This window comes from Peromyscus eremicus, chromosome 9 (assembly GCF_949786415.1).
Source record: "Peromyscus eremicus chromosome 9, PerEre_H2_v1, whole genome shotgun sequence".
NCBI classification, from domain to species: domain Eukaryota; kingdom Metazoa; phylum Chordata; class Mammalia; order Rodentia; family Cricetidae; genus Peromyscus; species Peromyscus eremicus.
The window spans coordinates 4484390-4503715 of NC_081425.1; the positions used below are offsets into that span (position 1 = coordinate 4484390).

Sequence of the window (19326 nt, forward strand, 5' to 3'; positions counted from 1 at the left end):
CATAGTACACACCCAAAATAATCATATACTGCAACCTGTCCAAGAAATGCTTTTGTGACAAACACTTGCTACCATTGAACAGGTTTTTATTGGTCATTTATTATACATAAGACACCATTCTATGCTGTGGAGCACCACAGTGATCTTAGCAGACACAATCCTCATCCTAAGCAGCTTTGATTCTCACAGAATAGAGGAAGTAGGTGGATGAGATACCAATAAACAAGAAGGTGTGTAGCCACTCTGCTGCTGGATTTAGGGAGCACAGAAAGCCTAGGGAGGGGGTAGTAGGGTCCCAGACATGGTGGAATTGGCAGAGAGCTTCACATGCTTTAGAGAAGCCACTGGAGGATGTGGGAGGACAAACTGTCCACAGAATTGAGGCAAGAGAGCTCTAAGCAGAGCAAAGGGTACAAACAACAGGCCAGAAGCAAAACCTGCTGGGCATACTGAGAGGAGATTGAAAACCTAGATGGCCGGATTAGCAGATAGCATTCAGAGGAAGCCAGGTGGCTGGCACAGGATGCAGACACATCTCACTAGACCAGCGGGTTATCTTCCATGAGGTGAAAAGCCGCTTACAGGCCCTGAACAGGGAGAAGTGACATCCGATTGGGGTGGCGGAAGAATCACACTGTCTTTCTCGGAAGTAGCACTAATGTGCACGTGTTTTCGTGGTGTATGTGCACGTTTGTGCATATGTGCTGAAGGGATGCAAGTGTGTGAGTGTGTAGCTCGCCATTTCAGTGAGGCTGCTTGGCAAGTGAGCCCCAGGGACCCACCTGCCTCTGTCTCTCAAATGCTGAGGTTACAGGACCACATGGCCACACATGGGCTTGGCTTTCACATGGGTGTGGAGATCTGAACTTGCCACTGCACAGACAGCCATCTCCACAGCCCATCAACTAATTTTTATTTAGAAAGGTAATAGCTAAGTTTCTAAAATTTGTCTAAACAATTTTCCCAAGTACCCTGGGAATGCTTTCAGCCAAAATTAGCAAGACGATTTTAAAAGTAGGTTTCCCATTTAAAAGCTGAATTCAACTGTTTAAGAAAACTGAAACCCCTAGTCTCAATAAACAATTAAAGTTAATTCATGTATTTTTTTTTCAGATATTCCCATTTGCAAAATAGCCCAGATTAATTCCTGACAGTTACAAGAAAAAGAATCTGAACAGAAAATTCCCAAACATGGCAACCACTGAGGGAAAGCATCTCATGGATAACAGAGATGGGGTTAATTTGGTCAAGGTCAAAGTTCTGGCAGCAGATGAATTCTCTGCTTGTAAAACAGTCTTGTCCAGCTTGGCTTCTGTGGAGTCACCCTAACTTGTGGAACAGTGTTCCAGAATGTGAGCTGTGCTTCTGGAAATCATTGCTGTGATGTCGGCTCACAACTGAGCTGGAACCCTCAGAATCAAATCACAGCTGCCGGCGTTCTCTTCCCACCGGCTGCAGCCAGGGAACAGTGGCGGTACAACGCACAAACGCCGCTGTCAGAACCACGATGTGTCTCCCCAACACAGCTCTTCTTAGAGCATTTTTATGTTCACTGCTTTCCTTCCAAGCACCTCAGCAAACCATTTTCCAACACCTACAAATTTGTTTTAGCATGTACTTACAGGAAAGTTTAACCACATGTACAAACATAACAAGAAAAAAAACGTGTGGGGTCCCATTATTGACACACCAGCAGAGATTCCTCTCACAGTTACAAATACTCCCATAGTGCTCACAAGACATCTTTTAGCAAATGACATCAATGTCTCACATCTTATTATTCCTATTTTTTAATGTCGTGACTCATTTGTAGGACTGAGGAGCTGCGGCCTCCCTTCAAGCCCACCATCAGAATCAGCGGCAGTCCCGGGACACTTGTAGAAGGGAAAGAAAACAGCATTGCCACTTCCTGACGTGTTCAGCCCCGGGTAGGGATGTGGGGAGTCGGGCAGAATTCACAGCAACTTTGTGGAGTAAGAACAGACTCAACTCTAAGCAAGAGGAAGCTGGCGTCAGCTTTCTTTACAGCTTTTCTGTAAAGAAGTAGGGAGCGGAGTCCAGGGACAGTCGCTGAAAGCTTTTGTTCATGGTCTCTGTTACAGGTGGCTTCACAAACAGTGCCACCCTGTTTAATTTACAGCTTGGTATTCCTCACCCCAAATGCTTTAGTCTAGAAGTATTTTAGACTTTTTCCCAGATTTTAAACTATTTTTTTTCTTCTAATTTTGACTGTAACTCATCCCATGAAGTCAGATGTAGAATCTTCTACCGGTAGAATTATGCCAGTGATTTTAAAAATTTCATACTTTGGAGGTCTGTGGTGATATTTTGTTTGTGCTCTGACAAATAAAGCTTGCTTGGAGATCAGAGGGTAGAGCTAGCCACTAGTTGATCATAGAGAACAGGCAGTGGTGGCACACACCTTTAATCCCAGCACTTGGGATCTCATGCCTTTGATCCCAGCACTAGGGAGGAGGAAACAGGAAGTGATGTGGCTGGGCAGAGAGAAGAATAGAAGGTAGGCAGAGACAGGAGCGTGGCCCCCTTTTCAGTCTGAGGATTCGGCAGAGGTAAGAAGTCTCTCTGGTGGTAGGCTCCTTTACTTCCCGTATCTTTCAGGGCTTACCTCAATATCTGACTCTGGGTTTTTATTAAGACCAATCAGAATTCACACTACAGAGGTCTGAATAAGAGATGATCAACCTGTGTTAAATAAAAAGTTAAGTAGCTTCGGGGGATTAGCCTCACTATTTTTTGAGCTGCTCTTTTCTGCTCGTGTAAGCTGTGTGTCCTGTTGTAGGAGCTTCTAATCTTAAGAACAACGCTGCCACATGGACATACCAGTGTGCGAGCAGCTGTGCACACCTTAGCCATTTTCACCAGCGTATATTCTCACTACTGCTGAGGGCCTGGAGTCAGTAAAGCATAAATAACCTGGGGAGGGCAGGGCGCAGGGTGAGCAGGTGTTCAGACTGAGGCCCAACTTCTCTCTGGGCCTGTAGGCAACTTTCACATTCTTTACAGTTTGACAACTCAACACGTGTAACATCACATGCAAATTAAGTCACCTGCAAGTCCACAGCTCTCACGAGGGACTGACGGCCTGAGGCAGTATACCAGGATGCTCCCACACTGGACAGAGAGTGCACCGGACACTTCTGGAAACGAATCTGAAAGTCTCTTTTCTCTTGAACAATGCTCAACAGGCTCGCGGTTTGTTCCTTGAATTTTGTGTTAAACACAATGTCATTCGTGTCCTGACTGAGTGTGGTCCTGGTGAGCCCATGGTGACGTGATGAATTGTAAGGATCAGGGCTATAGCTAGAAGTTTAACCAGAGGTATGCTAAGGGCACTGAGCCTTGGTAGGTTGATAGTATTTCCCCTATATTTCTCTAACTTTAAGAAACTTACAAAAATGGTAATATTTAATGTTATCTGTTCAACTAGAGAAGGCTAGATTAACACAAGTTATTACAGATGACTTAAGAAGTTAGAGCCTCATCTCTGACGTGTTTCTAGATCATTTTTCCTCTTCCACTGGGTAATTTTAGTAGTAATATTAAATAAACTAATACATATGTTGACAACAATGGAGTGAAAATTCACAAAAAAACACCAAAAAAAAAAAAAAAAAGGATGTCACGAGGGCAAAAATATTAAGCCATCTAAGTCAAAAATATCAGTACACTTTTCTAAATGACAAAGCCTAAGATGCACTCTTCATCTTCGGACGGCAAGCTGGGTGACCTTGAGTGAACTGCTGGTTATGTGTTCCCTGGGGATACTTCTAGAGTGACAAGTATCTTATGCATACGGAATGTCCGGGAGGTGTCATCTCTCTTGGATAACTGAGAGACGCAGTCTTATATTGGACTAAAGCTTTAAAACCCCACTGCTTTTTATAGGGAACACTTCCATTGTGAAGACTGAAAAGGCAAATTCAGACTGCCTTTCCTTTTTTGATGAAAGGAAAAAAATAATAGTAACACACAAATGGACTCAAATTATTGGAGTCCAAATCAATTACGATTGATCTGCCCAGCTTTCATTTTAGTCTAGTCTGATGAACCCTTCTGACAAAGGACTAAGGTAGTGGTAGCTTAACAGACAGAGTACATACCCCACTTCTCAAATTTTACTTCTGCTGAGCTAAAAATAGAATCTTCTGCTTTTAGTGTAGACAGGGCTTTCTTTTTAAAGATACATAAATATTAACATTGGTTTGAAGACTTACTTACAAGAGTGATAAGTTTGAATTATGTCTCTTAAGACATGATTTTTGTGTGTGTATTTCTATACATGTATATACACGTGTACGCGCGTGTGTGTGCGTGCAGGTGGAGTTGAGGACAGCCTGGATGTTGTTCCTTAGATGCAATCCGCCCTCAGTTGAAGCAGCGAAGCAGAGGCTATCCCTGGAACCTGCTAACTAGGCTGTGCTGGCCACAGACATCCTCCTGTCTCCACGTCCCAAGCACTGACTGGGATTACAAGTGCCTCCACCATGACTGGTTTTTTGTTTTGTTTTATTTTATTTTTTCACATGAATTCTAAGTATAAACTCAGGTCTTCACAAGGACTTTACAAACTGGGCTATTTCCCTGCTTTGAGACATAATTTTTGACATATGATTTAATCACCTCAAACACCTGAGAATGGGGTCGGGTCACTTCCATAAACTAGCACCGTGGCTTCTCAGTTGGACGTCAGAGCATGAGAAATATTTTTAAGATTGGTGAGCACATTGGAGTTTTTCATAGGCAGAAACATTAAGCTGTCTGTCTTAACCGTCTCTAGTATCCCAATGTCACTGTGCCCTTAAGAATACCTCAGCCTATCTGGAATTCACAGCAGCATAATTCCAGGGTTGCAGTAAACCTCAGAGAGGTCTGAGATAAACTATCCCACATCTGCCAAGTTTTTCATTGAATTTTTCCACTTCTTCAAACCCAAACCCTACCAAACCCAACACAACTGGGGTGGCCAGCCTCCTCAAACATTCCTTGTCAGCCAGAAGCCCATTCTCCTTCTAAGGCCTCCTGCAGAAGTGTTCTGTCTTTTCCTGCATGGCACACGGCTTTCTTCCCGCACCACAATATTTGCCGCTGTGCCCTATTTTCCCACCAGACATGAGCTCATCAAGAGGACATCTGAATCACACTGAGATCTTGGATGACGTTTCTTACAGACAGTAGGTCCTCAGAGAACCCAGTATTGAGTGTGCACTCAGTAATTTCTGCTAGCCGTAAAACATTTTTAGACAGAATGAAAATGCTCTCAAGAAGCATTTTAGGAAGGCTCTGGATGAGAAGGAAAGCCACAAGAAGAGAAATTGTTTGAGATGTGAGTCAGAGTGACTGGCACACAAAGTGACAGGTGTGGCTTCTTCACCTTTATGTAACCCAGAGAAGATCAAACGTTGATAAAACATTTATTCAACTGTCAATAGCCTGACTTTTACTTGAAATCCTTGGGTATGTGAATGCCATGCCAGACCAGAAATACACAACCATGTACTTTTAATGTAAACACAGATATGTAAAAAATTCATGTATGCCTGGCAGGAATAAATTTGAGTGAAAACAAAAAACAAACAAGCAAACAAAACCAAAACACAAATCTCCCACTGGCCATCACAAAGAAGACAGAATCAGAGTGAATGGTAAATTCTGCAGAGCTCACTGCCAAGTGGCCCCTTTGCAAGCCCAACTCAGCCTGGAGGTAGCAGGTAAAATGACTGTCTTACCTTGAGGGAATCAAAGCAGGCAATTACTCTTCCATTTTCAACCTGGCAACTTTTCGGGGGGTGAGCGAATTTGCATTCTTCGTCAGAGCGAGAGCACGTTCCTCTCTGATACTGTCTGCAGACTTCCAGCGTCAGCCACTTTGTGTCTCTCACTGGGGCAACGTTCAAGGCCATGATGAGAAGAACTACTTTGGATTCTGTCCCTTTCTGTTAAATGATGAAATGAATCCAAGTCTCGATGATCCCAAAACTACTATTGTGAAAACTCCCACATGTAAGTCTGAAGGTAAGTAATGAATTCCTTAATGAAGTCCAATCCAGGAAACAGGGAAGAGATAACTGATCAGCAGGCGGTCGGTCATTCACCGATCACCAGGCCCCACTGGGAAACTGAGAGCCACAAGCGAAGTGTGTTCACTGTCATCTCCGGCTCCCAGGGTCCTAGTCTCTTGATGTTTTGCAGATAGACCTCTCCGTAATAAAGTGACTTCAATATGATGGCACTCTTTGGGAAAATATTAGTTCTGATGCTCCCAGCTCTGGAGGATGTTGGAAAACACGCCTCTCAGATCTTTGTATTGGAACAGAATGGCGTTTTCCTTTCCTTCTCGTCCTTTTTATATTCTGAAATTAAAAGATTAGCAAAGTCAGATCACTTCATCTACTCATAGGGTCAGGGTAAAGTATGTTTGACAAAACCCAACCAAACAACTAAACAAACAAACAAATAAACAAACAAACAAACAAAAACCCACAAGAGGTGAACACAAAAAGAGCCCCCTGAGGGCTGTTGCCAGCAAAAGTGATGTCACCGGGCACTTTTAAATCACGGACCTGCAAAATATCAGACATGGACTTGCACCCAAGCTCAGAGGAATCAAACACCTGAACTACTAAGCTCCGATCTAGAATTTGTGAAAGTATAGATTAGACCTCTGAGCTTCGTGAGTATCATGAGGAAAGTGACAGAATGAAGACGAAGAGGAGAGGGAGGAGGAGGAAGGAGAGGTGGGGGAGGAGGGAGAGGACGGAGCAACTGGAACAACTACAACTGTACAGCAGAATGATCTAGGCAACAGTCCAAGAGTTAGGAGTGACTCAAACAGATGAGTGTGGCAGACACAGTAATTAGGCCCTTTGAAACAATCCCATCTAATGTGCTTAATCACCAAACAGTGTATTAGAATCGTGGTTCCCAATTAATTTCACATTGAGGTCATTGATTTTATTGTTGGGAATGCTATAAACAACTGTAGGGATGTGTCTCTCCTATGAAATGGAGATAATATTATTTTGGATAGAGCATGGGTTCCCTATTCCATGAGTTCTTTTGAGTTTACAGTGATTTGATGCTGGCGTAGGTGAACGGAGTCTCTGAATCCTTTCTTGCTTCTGCTACTTGCTTGGTGCCTGTCTTGCCTGCAATCTGTTCTTAGGTAAGGACAATGCTTTGTAGTTATGTCTCCCAGGTGCCTTAGTTCATGGTATCTATTGGGATCTCAAGAAGTGCTTGTTGACCAATTGAACTTAGAACAGGATGAATGCAAGTTAACTTGAATCAAATTCCACTTTGTTTTAATTGAGACAAAACTTAATAGTGTCCTCTCCAGGCTGGTGGGATGGTTCAGCAGGTAAAAGCATTTGCTGCCAAGCATGATCTCTGGGACCCATATTGTGCAAGGAGGGAACTGACTTCTAAGGGTTGCTCTTTGACCCCCATACACCATTCACATACCAAGTTTAAAAATGTAGTAAAGTTTTAAAAAAAAGATTCTCTCGTATTTAGAATGTGAAGATTAAAAAGCATGCCTACAACAACACTGTAAGTTAAAGTGCAGATGTCAGAAGTCAGCAGATTTTATTTGCTTTAATTTTTCAAGGATTATGAAATTAATAATATTAAAATTGAACATTAACAAGATAAACATGAATAAAAGACTATAGTCTGTAAATTGACCATTTGCAGAAATTGTATGTAACATAAGCCACTGTATACATCAGCTCAGTCTTAACGTCCTTCTAAAAAGTTACAGCTAAGGGCACATCGTGAAGATTGGAAATAGATTAGTCATGCTAAACCCTTATGGAGGTGTCAATGGCAGGGCACTCATAAGACGCTGTCATAAAATTAGAATGGGGCTTAAAAGTTCCCATGGCCAAATGAGGTCTTGGTCACTTTTAACCTCCCAGCACAACTTTATAGTGTGATGCGTTTCTCATGTGTTTGCATGACGCTGGTGCAAACACACCCACTTCACTGCTTGCCAGACAGAAGTACAGCATTGACACTCGACAGAATGAGTGCACCTGCTACTGTTTCAACTTACTACAAGTCCTGGCACTTTGGAATACACTCTTCGTCCTAACTAAAAAGAGTTCACTGGACACAGTGTGCCATGTTTCATAGCTGGCAGCCCCAAACATCTGTGTTTAACACAAGTCTTGATTGCATCAAAAGGTCACATCAAGTGACTGACCTACATCATCTGGGCCTGCAAGAGTACCTTTGATGATGCTTGTACAATGAGATCACCCAATGATGCACATATCGGAATGCATCCCATCACTTAGTGATACTGACGGGATTTCAAAATAGCATGTACTAAGTAAGTTCAGAGGGCGGTGATTGGGTGGTTCACAAACGTTCCCCCCCCCAAAAAAATGAGTCCCCTAATTGATAAAAAATTAGTTAACTTTGGGCAAACCAAGTCAAAGAGACTTTCTTGCACTTGAACTTTTCCATCCTGGAGAGAGCTGATGTCTCTTCTGGCAGAGACCACGATGGTGTCCTGGACGTTGATCTGATCATTTAACCTTGATTTAGCAAGACTTCTCTTGGGAGGGTGGGAACTGCTTTTTCAACCCCATAATTCTCTTATTGGTCTGAGAACGTACTTGCCTGAGTTATAAACCCCTGTGCATTTAAGGAAACGGCCAACAATGAAAGCCGTGACATAGCTAACTTCAGTTATAAAATATCTGAGGGAGCCAAGCAGGCTCCCACTTGTCTGTTTGGCAGTGTGTGTTTGCAGCAGCAACATCAAGTAGCTTAGGCGAGGGAGCTTAAGAAGATGAGTTTAATAACCAAATTTACTCTGTATCAGGTTTCACCAACTGGCCTGGACCTGCAGCTTCATTACCTCCATTCCACCTCCAAACCAGTGGAGAACAAAGGGTTGGGGAAGCAGTAGCTAAGAAATGTTTCTGCCCATCAGCAGAGATGGGCATCGGCAATAAAGGGACCTCAGATGGTGTTATAGACACATTCAGTTCATACTCGGAAAACGTTATGTAAAGTCCTGGGCAGGTTACGAGGCAACAAAGATGAGGTACATGCTGTCCTCGAAGGCATTGGAGTTCCCCACAGGCTGCACAGGTAGGACAGAAATAGGCAAACCTAGGCATTTCTTCATAGATGGCAAGAATAAAGACTTAATGGTCTTTATTCACAAAAGTCACACACAGCGATGCTTTCAGTCCAGAGAAAGGATTCCCACATAAGAGTTATGACAAAGCACCCAGGATTTGGGTTTACAAACTATCATGACAAACTGGCCTCTAAAAATATTTATTTTCATTGGCCAATGAAGCAGAACTTATTTATGGATTATAGCCAATGTTTTAAAATAAGTACAAATTATTAAACAAGATTATCTACCATATGTGTAACTTCAAATACTTTCCTGCTCTTCTGGTGAGAGCACTTACCATCTACTGTCAGCTCAGTACTCAGTACCTTGTTTTTAACGATGACCACTGCGTTATTGAACTGACCACCCCTACCAAATTGAATTTTTAAATCTTTTGATCAACTTTTCCCAACAACCCATGCTATAGTCCCTGGTTAATACAATTTTTCTTTCAGCTTATAGGGGTTCTTTTTGCAGGGGAGGGGTTAAGTAAGATTCTACATATAAATTCTTTTAAGATTCTGTGTGTAAATATTTAACATAAACTTGCTTTTAAGAACAGAGTTGGCAAGCTTTTGATGACAGTTACTTTATGTTAAAGAAAGGGGTGTGCACCCAACAGGAACACACTGTTGTTGTAAGTCTGTTAATAAATCTTTGGCATGTATCCATCTACCCAGCATGCTCTCTGTCCTTATTCTAGAGATTATGCACCTAGTCATCAAAGGTACCACCTCCTTGCATTGTCACAAGTGGATAGAAGCAGGTAACTGTAGGACCCTGAAAGACGAAATAGACTGAATTAGGTTTGGGATAGGCCATCGTAGCTGATGAGCAATGATGACAGAAGAGGATGGAGGACACCAAGTTTTAACTTGTTACCAAGGCACCAGGCTGGCATAAGTCCACACGCAGACCTAATTCAGTACTGGATCTGCTAGGCTGCATGCTGCTGGAGGAACAGATATGCATTGGGCTGTGCTGTCCAACATGGGAGCCACCTCCCTGTGGCTACACAACCAGTATGACTAAGTGACTGCATTTTAAATCTTTATCCTTCCATTTAAGTTCAATTCAAACTGACCCTCCATTCAGCTATTGGAGAATGTTCAAGTACGATTGGGCCAAGTGAGTATATGAGCCCCCTTTCTCAATCTGCAAACTTTATGAAATCTAAATACACATTGCACACGTCCAGCGGAAGCTCAGCGTGCAAAGATGTGCTTTGTTGTAATACACGCTGAGGTCAAAGGCGGCGTGAGAAGGAGGATGTGATGACGTTGTCACACTGCCTCGGACTCACTACACGGCAAGCTGGCACCTTTAGTCCATGTGTCACCAGTGTCCCTGATTTCCTGTTCCCGGGAAGTCAATTTCTCTACTTCCTTCCGTCTCTCCTACATGTTCACGGTGGCTGCCACAGGACTGGATACAGGGGAAATACAACAGCACACTGTAAACAGTGAGGCATCCCAATGCAAGGTGATAAAACAGAGTCCTTCCATAAATATTTACTGACGAAACCCACTTTCAAGCCTCTTCCTCCTCCACAGAAGCTCTGTCAGGAAGCCATGACTGCATCTGGGTGGAACATCTTCCCCAGCAGCGATTTGGGAGCAAGACACTATCTTGTGGATGATACATATTACATAATATACCTATTACAGCCCTCCAGCCTCGCCATTTATTTTTAAATAAATGTATTGTTACTTCTTAACTTACAAGAACTGTAAATACTGATAATACTGTAGACACTAACTTATCCAACTGTCTCCCACCGCAGTGAAAGCTCTTAGGGAATTTGCTCTGTTTTATCACCTTGCATTGGGATGCCTCACTGTTTACAGTGTGCTGTTGTATTTCCCCTGTATCCAGTCCTGTGGCAGCCACCGTGAACACGTAGGAGAGACGGAATATATATATTAATTATAAATATATAATACGTTTTTGCTGTTATTTTTTGAATCCTTTAAATTCTGCTCAGCACCTGGTCTGTAGAAAATGTCCTATAAATGTTTGTTGAATGAACAACAATGAACATTTGCATTTTAATACAGACCAAGTTCAAGGGTACCGGAATAAGGTTTTGACAGGGTCACTTGGCTATGACCTATAGAAGCATTCCAGCAAGCACGCTGATTGATTCTGCTGTTGTCAAGAAGATTGGGTTGGGTAGCTGCCCCAGTGATGAATAACTCAGTCTCAACACCTGCTATCCTGAGCCCAGTGATCTTCAAAGTGCAGGAAGGACCTGAACCAGGAGCACTGTAGCCCCTTGAAGCTTATGGAGAAATGCAGATTCCCGGGTCCTCCCAGAGAGCCTACATTGGAAATTCAGGGCAGGCCAGCAACCTGTGTTTAATCAGCCCTCTGGAGTGACCAGTGTGCAAGCTCGAGAGCCACATTAATCAGCACCCTTGCTGCCTTACTCCATGCTAGGTACCCAGATGGTGAAGGAACAAAGATGGCTGCTCTGGGTCACCAGCGGGATGTCTGTGTGCCCACCAATTCCCCCAGAAGCAGCTACAGGGGGGCAGGAGGATCCCCTGGTGGCTACATGTCTGACCAGTCAAAGCAAAGCAAAGTAGATGAGCAGAGACACCCAGGTGATCAGTTCCAGGTGAGTGCTCTGGGAGAACGAGGGTTCAGACCAACATGCTCCCCTCAGGGTGTTTCAAAAAATAGTCCTTTGAGGGAGGGTAGGCTTGCTTTGTAAAGGGCCTTCGTCTGGTGACTCTTGGTGACACAGTTTTCAGAGAGAAAGGGATATTTTGTGAAGCACACGCACACATCCTTTCTAAGCCCGATACCCAGGCTCACTATTTTTAAAGGAAAGACCAGCTCAAAGTTCAAAAATAAATGGCTTTCTGTAGTATTTCTTGAAATTCGGAAGGCCTTTCCATTCAACTCTACACACCAATGTCAACTATTTTTAGGGCCCTTTCCTCACGTGGCATTTCCATTTTTCAAAATTTATTTAAAACTATTCTAGGCATTAGCTTTTCAGAGAGCTGCGACTCTGGACTGTATAAAAGAATTTGCTGCTGAGCTTCCTTGACAATTGCTAAATTATGCAGCCAGTAAGTTTGGAATGCCTGGCCCTTCCCTGTGGGAGAGGAGGAGGTGGCTTCCCTTGGGTTCCACACCCTCAGACAAGCCCAGGCTGAGGACCCCCAGGTGTCCCTGCAGAGGCACCACTTGGTGGATAATTTGCACATTTCTGAAGGGAAAAACATCAATCATGTCCAATCTTGAGCCTGAGATTGATCAAAATTTAAGACCGCCTTAAGGGAAACTGTTGTGCACTACAGCACAGCCTTCCTGGCTCACTCCTGGTCACCTGGGCTGCTCTAGCTGTCTGCCAGACGAGGCCTCCTGCGGCACTGATTAAAGGATCCTACAAAACAAACCGGTTTCTGAGTCAGACAGTCAAGGACTCATTAGCCACTGAGTAACTCATAGGATAGGACGCCTTTAATTTTATTTTGCATACATCTAATTACAGTGAAGAGCTCTTGTCTCTTTGACTTCCTATTTCTCATCTTTACAATCTTTGGGTTTCCCATTCTTAACATTTAAATTCTTAAAATATGTATTTTGTTTCTTGGTTTGAGGCTGAGTCTCTCTATTCACTGTGTAGTACTGGAGAGCCTAGGGCTCAAACTGACCTTCCTTCTCAGCCTGCTCCTCCAGATAGCTGGGGGTTACAGGCATGTGATATCATGCTGGGCTTTTTATGGGTGGTAGTGGAGGTGTTAAGTAGGCGTGGTCTTTACGATAGGCTCTTACTCTTTAGCCCAGGCTAGTTAGGCATATACTATATAGCCCAAACTGGCCTTGAACTCTGGAAATTCCCCTGCCTCAGTCCACTAGGACTGGAATTATAGGCTATGCCACAGCACGAGCTTAAACACGCTAAAATAAAATAATCTTTCTTTCCTGGGAGTACCTTGATCTCTGAGTGTCCTCACCCCCACCGACTGGTTTAAAGCAGCTCGGGGTGAGCTCTCTCCACTGATCAATGAATCAGCCACATCCCTGGCTTATCCAGTGCAGACACAGTGACAGAAGAAGAGTCTGGAGGGGCCACCAGCTGAAGCACCAGGGCTGAGAACCACTTCACTCTGAGGACTGGGGTGTGATACTGTCCAGTAATCACTGCCTTGGGGAAGAGATGTCAACCCAGGCTTCCCTCAGATGGCTCAGCGGACCAAGAGACAGACAGCAGTGACAGAGATAGTCCAAGGGGAGAAAGTAAGAACCCAACTGTCTCTTCACAGAAACCAGAAGGGCAGCCATCATGGTTATCACCAAAAAGCTTTGTTCTCCAAACTCCTTTAAATTGTTTTCTTTTTCATTTATTAAAAATCATCTATAAAATGGTTCTTTGAGAGTTAAGGGATGGAAACCAACTTTGCTGGCCCGGCTTCTAGTCTTCCCTCCAGATAACTGAGTGACAGGCCAGTCCCTTTGAGCTCGCTGATCAAGGGGACAGTACCACACAGTCCACAAATGTCTGTGCAAAGATAACATAATCAGTAGTATAACACAAGGGCTCTCTTTGTGGTAGCTAGTCTATGTTCATTTAGACTCCTCAGAGCTGTCTACATGACGTTTTAGTTTAAATTCCTAAGCTGTCTTAGTATCACTAATGTCTCTAAGAATGAGGCAGCAGTATAAACTGAGGCAAGGTTGTTCAAAGCTTGTTAGGAATGTCACCAGAAAGTACTGGGAGTTTTGAAAAACCATGTTATTGGGCATAATTGTGTCAGTAAATATATGCTGCATAAACAGATACACAGTGGCAGATCTTGTATCACTAACAGTCTTGAAAGTCAATGATGATGATGATGATGATGATGATGATGATGATGATGTGTGTGTCTGAAGAACGACAGTATATATGTGTGTATGTAAGAACTCTCTCTGTGATGGGGGATGTGAGTCATAGAGTCCCTTCTATAATGTAAGCTCCAGAACCTTTGACACATCTTCATCTAGACAGCTCCAAGCCCTCATTCTGAGTAAGGACAGAGTTCTGGCTGTTGACGGCATCTCCATTTCACATGTTACCCGGTTCTTTTGAACACACCTTCTGATATATCACTGAAGGAAATGAGATCGAGACCCCCAAGGTCACAAACAGGTCAGTATTATCTATGACAAAGGCAATAAAGGAAAAAATCGATTCTCGGCTAATTTTTTTCCCATGTGTGCTATGTCTTAAAGTACAAGTGAAAAAATCATAAAATCCAGGGTTAATTTTAATATGTGAACATTTCCAATCTACTTTCATGGCCAATTCCAGAAATGCACACAGACAGAAACCCCATCTTTAATTAGAAAAGAGAAAAATTCTAAATATACTCCTATACCCACAGCCAGATAGAATATATTCAGCACATATTTGTATTCAAATTGTGGGGTTTTTTTCCCATTGTGTTTTCTATCCAAATACAATTCAGTTAGGAGATGCCAGTATTGTAAGAAAAGCAACTGTATTCGATAACATTCAAGTGTGACATGGTACTTGTCTCCTGGGTGGTCAGGAACCCATGGCTGCATCCAGACAGGGTGATGGTGGGCCCCCAATTCCCATGTGAATTCCCCTTTCCTTCCCTGGCACAGTCTGTAGCAAACAATTCCTCCTAGCTGACCTTTGTCCTTCTCTGCCTCCCTCTCGACACCAGCCTGATGGCCGCTTCATCTGCCGACTGTTATGGTTTGAGTCTGCCATATCCCTTAGATGCTCCTGCTCTGAATGTTTGCTCCTCGTCTGGTGGTGTTCTTTTGAGAGGCCGAGGGACCTCTTGATCGGCTCCCTGGGCTGCTGTGATGTGAACAGAGACTGCCACACATGACCGACACCCTCAGCTGAGATCCACCACGCCTTCCCCACCAAGACGTATTGAAATGCTCTGAAATCGTGAGCCAAAATGATTGTCTCCTTCCTTCAGCTGTGGATGTCAGGCATTGCAGGTACAGTGAGGCAAAAAGGGATACACATACCTACAGAGGCTGGGGCTCCCCTTTGACCCACTTTTAATATTAGCAGGTAGAAGGGTTGCCTCATGCAGTCAGTGGAAATACATTTAAAACAATCAACGTACTTCCATAGCTGTCGACAATTAAGCTATCAAGGCACATATATGTATTAGGGGACGTTAGGAAGCTGATGTCTACGTGCATACGGCGTATGTGTGATGGACAGAGAAACAGATTGGCACAAGCATGACCGGTGGGTAGCATGGCTTTTCAAAGCTGCACTGATGTTAGATGGGACCTGGGGCAGTTCTGCTTCTGGAATCTCAGGGTTGCCCACGGTAGTAGAAGGAGATATTCAGAGACCACATGGAGGGTATGTGTGTGTGTGTGCACATGTGTGTGTGTGTGTGTGTGTGTGTGTGTGTGTGCACGTCCACACACAGTACCTGCCGGAATGAAGTTCCCAAGCAGTTAAGGAACACACCTCAATTTACCCAATGGCTAGTTGTTGTAGTCTGTAACAATTCAATTACACTAGCAGCCCAGAATGAAACCTTGGTGCAGACAAGACGAAGCAGAGCCGAGATCTCAGCTCCTATCACGATGAATAGACTTCTTACATTAGGAGACTGGCAGAACATTTAGTGGCCGTGAAAGCCCATGGCAGTTCTTCATAGCGTCGTGTCCATCACAAGACATCCAAATCTGTGTACTCATGTCCACTAAGTTCGAGAAATGTGCCCTAAGTTTCCACAGCGTGCTTTGGGCAGGGCTGGGCCTCATCGGGAGCAGTGTCATGGGGTCTGGGTTGCCCAGATACACTTGAACTGGCACAGTGCATTGGCAGAGTGAGCGTAAAGGACCTCACATAGTACCAGAAAAAGGAAAACGAGACTTTGCCTCGGGAAAACTCCGTGGAGTAGCAAATCTCCAAACATTTGTCCGGGAAGAGTTTGCAAAGGCTAGAGCAACGGCTGGAAAGGAAAAATTCAGATGAAACTCCACTGTAACTATGGACAGCAAGGAAAGGCCACACATAGATCGTGTGTGTTAGAAACTCATTGGCAAGGAGTAACCTTTCAAACTTCGAAGTGTGTATTCTACGTGGGCAGAAGGACCTGAGGTTGTGGTCCAGGTGAAAGTGTCAATCAGGAAGTCGAGGCCATTTGGAAATGGGGTGTAGAAGTCATGGGCACGAACATGAGGTGGAATCCAAGTTCCTCAGGCCATGGGATGGATACGCGACATGTACACTCACTGAGTGAGACCAAGGGCAAGCCAGACGTGTGTATGTCTCCTTTAGGAGACTAAAGGGCCACCTGAACAGGGCAAGGCACAGTTCACTTAGTGTCTTAGAGGTGACAGAAATAAGAAGCACCAGGCGAATGACGGAAAAAGAAAAAACGACGGATAGAAACTCCTCTGAATCATCCAGCATGAAGGGAGAAGGAGGCAGAACACTGAGGACACCCTCGATGGCTGCCACTGCAAGGACATCGGGGCGCATGTGTGGACCGCAGTTAGCAGCGAGGTGATCCTGATTCTCCACATGCAGAGAGGACAAGAGCAGCCGAGGCACAGACACAACCCTGGGGTACTTGGAGGTACAGGGACACAGCAGAGCAGCAGAGGGAATTAATGTCTCATGCTTTCTGCACTGATGTCAGATGGGACTTTGGAAGCTCTGTTTCTGGAACCTCAGGGCTGCTCGGAGTAACAGAAGGAGCCGCTAGGGGAGGGGCAGCCTCCCCAACTCACCTCCCCAGGCTCCTTTCTTTTGGGGTTAGAAGAAAGGAAACAGGAAGGAGCTTGGGAAGATGGTGGTGGGTGGAGGTGGGAGCCGGTGAGCTACAGATGACCTGAAGAGGGAGGAGGAAAGAAGTCGCTGGTTCCGGGGGTGAAAAGACAAGCTGCTCAATCTTCCCTCCTGGGTAGACAGAGAGTGGCTTGAAGCCACACACCTGGAAAATCAACTCTAGGCAGCTAGCTGTCTCACAGCCCCGCCACTTCGGCCAGGTAAGCTGTCCACCTGCCACGCAGGAGGGGTGGGGCTGGGTCCTCTGATGCTGCCCCGGGTGAGAATGCGGACTTCCGGTGGTGGTAGTGTAACATGAGAGGAAAGCAGAGGCAGAAATATCAGCTGTGTCAGAAACTGGAGTTTCTGTGGAAAGGCAGGACCTGCTCCTGGACAGAGGACTCCCGTCTTATCTCTTTACCCATCCCTGGCTGGCTTAGAACAATGGCATGAGAAGGAAGGTGTACGTTTCAAAGGTTAAGGGCTTTAACATGTACAGCGTATCAGAAAGTCCAGAGGTCGGGGAGATTAGAGTGCAGGAGGCAGCAGCTGAGGTAGGTGGCAAGGCTATCCCCCGCTGAGTAGAAACTGTGCATGGCATCACGGGAGCCCATAAATATCTCCATGTGTGCATATGTGTGGCTGTGTACATGCTGAGCCACAGAAGTGAGTGATGTCAGAAGTGGGTGTGGCTGATATCCCTCACCAAGAATGGTTCAGCACAGCACTATCACACATGATCAGAAAACAGAAGTCAGTACAAAAGGTGCAATAAGAAACACACACAAGTGTCACCAAGAGAAAGGCGAGAGCCAGACCCTGTTGGAGGAAGTGCAGTGTGGAACCGACTCATAGGTTACCAGGATAACAGCTCTCACCCTGTGGTTAGCATATTTAATGGTGAGATAAGACCAGGGAGAGCTCTTAGAACAAATATTTACCCAGCATCATTTGCAATAAGATTTTTCAGGTGGAAGGTAATGCGGATGAGAACTATCACGGAGTTCATGCCTGGTGGCCTGTGCTAACTAGAAGAGAAAGAAGCAGGTGGGAGCTGGAAAGGCTGGAACACAAGCAGACTGCAGTACCCACCAGGCCTCTGCATAAGCACATCTCTGTCCAGTTTTACGGTGTTAAACTCGCTGTCAATTTTTATAGCTTTAGACAATGATGTCTCCCAGACGTCTATCCTCTCTGCTCCTCTTTTTCTCCTCTGTCCTTCTCTTCCTCCCCCAGATAGCATATGATACAGATGAACAGCGTGGATGCCATCTCCCAAGCAGTCTCAGTAGCTGGCTGCTATCCATCTTCCACACTTCTCCGTCATCACCCAAGCTACCTTTATTTCTCTGTGTTCCTTTGTGCTATAGGCTCTCAAGCTATCTACTCACACTACTTCCCACCTCACGCTTACGTCCCCTCAAACAGATCAGCAGGAAGGAATCTAGTCAGAAATGGAGGCAGATCAGCTCGCCCCTCTGCACACGCCCCCCGATACCACAGTCAAGAGCCTTACAATGGTCTGCAAGGACCATCATGGTTGGTCCCACAGCTTCCATGACCACCCACCCGTCTGCAAAGACCTTTGTGACTAGCCCCACAGTTCCTCTGGTAATCTCTCTCCTTGCTTCCTTCCTTCCATCCATTCTGGCCTTCTTCTTGGTCCTCAGCTAACCAAACACACTCTGCCTCCAAGCTTTAACCTCACGGATCTTTCTACTGGGAATACTCTCCCAGACAGTCACACCTTGGGGGTCATCTATGGGGAAGCCTTTTCTGATGTAATATTGCATCAGTCCTCTATGTTCACGCTGGCTTACCTTGCTCTGTCTCCCCTCCAAATCCCTTGTCAGTATTCAGTGCTCACATAGTTATTTCATAGTGGGAATGTAACAGCTGTGAGAAAGGTACAGGGTTCGTGTATAGCCCCCGACATCTAGCAACACATGTAACTTTGGGATATGGTGAACACTGGACAAAACCTCGCTGAACGAGGAGTGAGCAGATGAATGGGCGTACACACGGCTGGACGGACTCCAGAGCTCACAGTCTGAGCCTGCCCTTAGAGTGCGCTTTGTTCCATCTTCATGATGGGACTTGAAATAGTCCTCAGCCGCTGGTGTTCTTGCTATTATTTCTGCTCCCCAGGAATCTGGTTTCTGAGCTTTAAGAGGGAGGGGGCTTGGCCTTTTCTGAAGCCACTTCTGTCCTTCAAGATCTGTAGCTGCTTGGTGACTGGCAAGGCTGATTTAAGGAGAAATGTATTTTTAGGGACTCTTGTGAAAATCTTATCAACGCAGCTGTGTTTGGCCTAGATTTGTTAGCAGGCCCTTTGAGCCATGGGATCTAATGGGAGCATATGTCATGGGAAGGGGGACATTTGCAGAGC

General features: G+C 44.8%; 1 protein-coding gene across 4 annotated transcripts in view; it reads right to left on the reverse strand.

Moving 5' to 3' along the window:
* Mbnl2 (muscleblind like splicing regulator 2) overlaps positions 1-19326 on the reverse strand; it is a 148457-nt gene that overhangs the window by 102281 nt on the left and 26850 nt on the right. For all 4 annotated transcript variants that reach the window (XM_059273197.1, XM_059273195.1, XM_059273196.1 and 1 more), the window contains exon 2: positions 5748-6371. In XM_059273197.1, the coding sequence (XP_059129180.1) occupies positions 5748-5921 (174 nt within the window). In that variant the 5' untranslated portion in view covers positions 5922-6371. The remainder of the gene's footprint in view (positions 1-5747; positions 6372-19326) is intronic.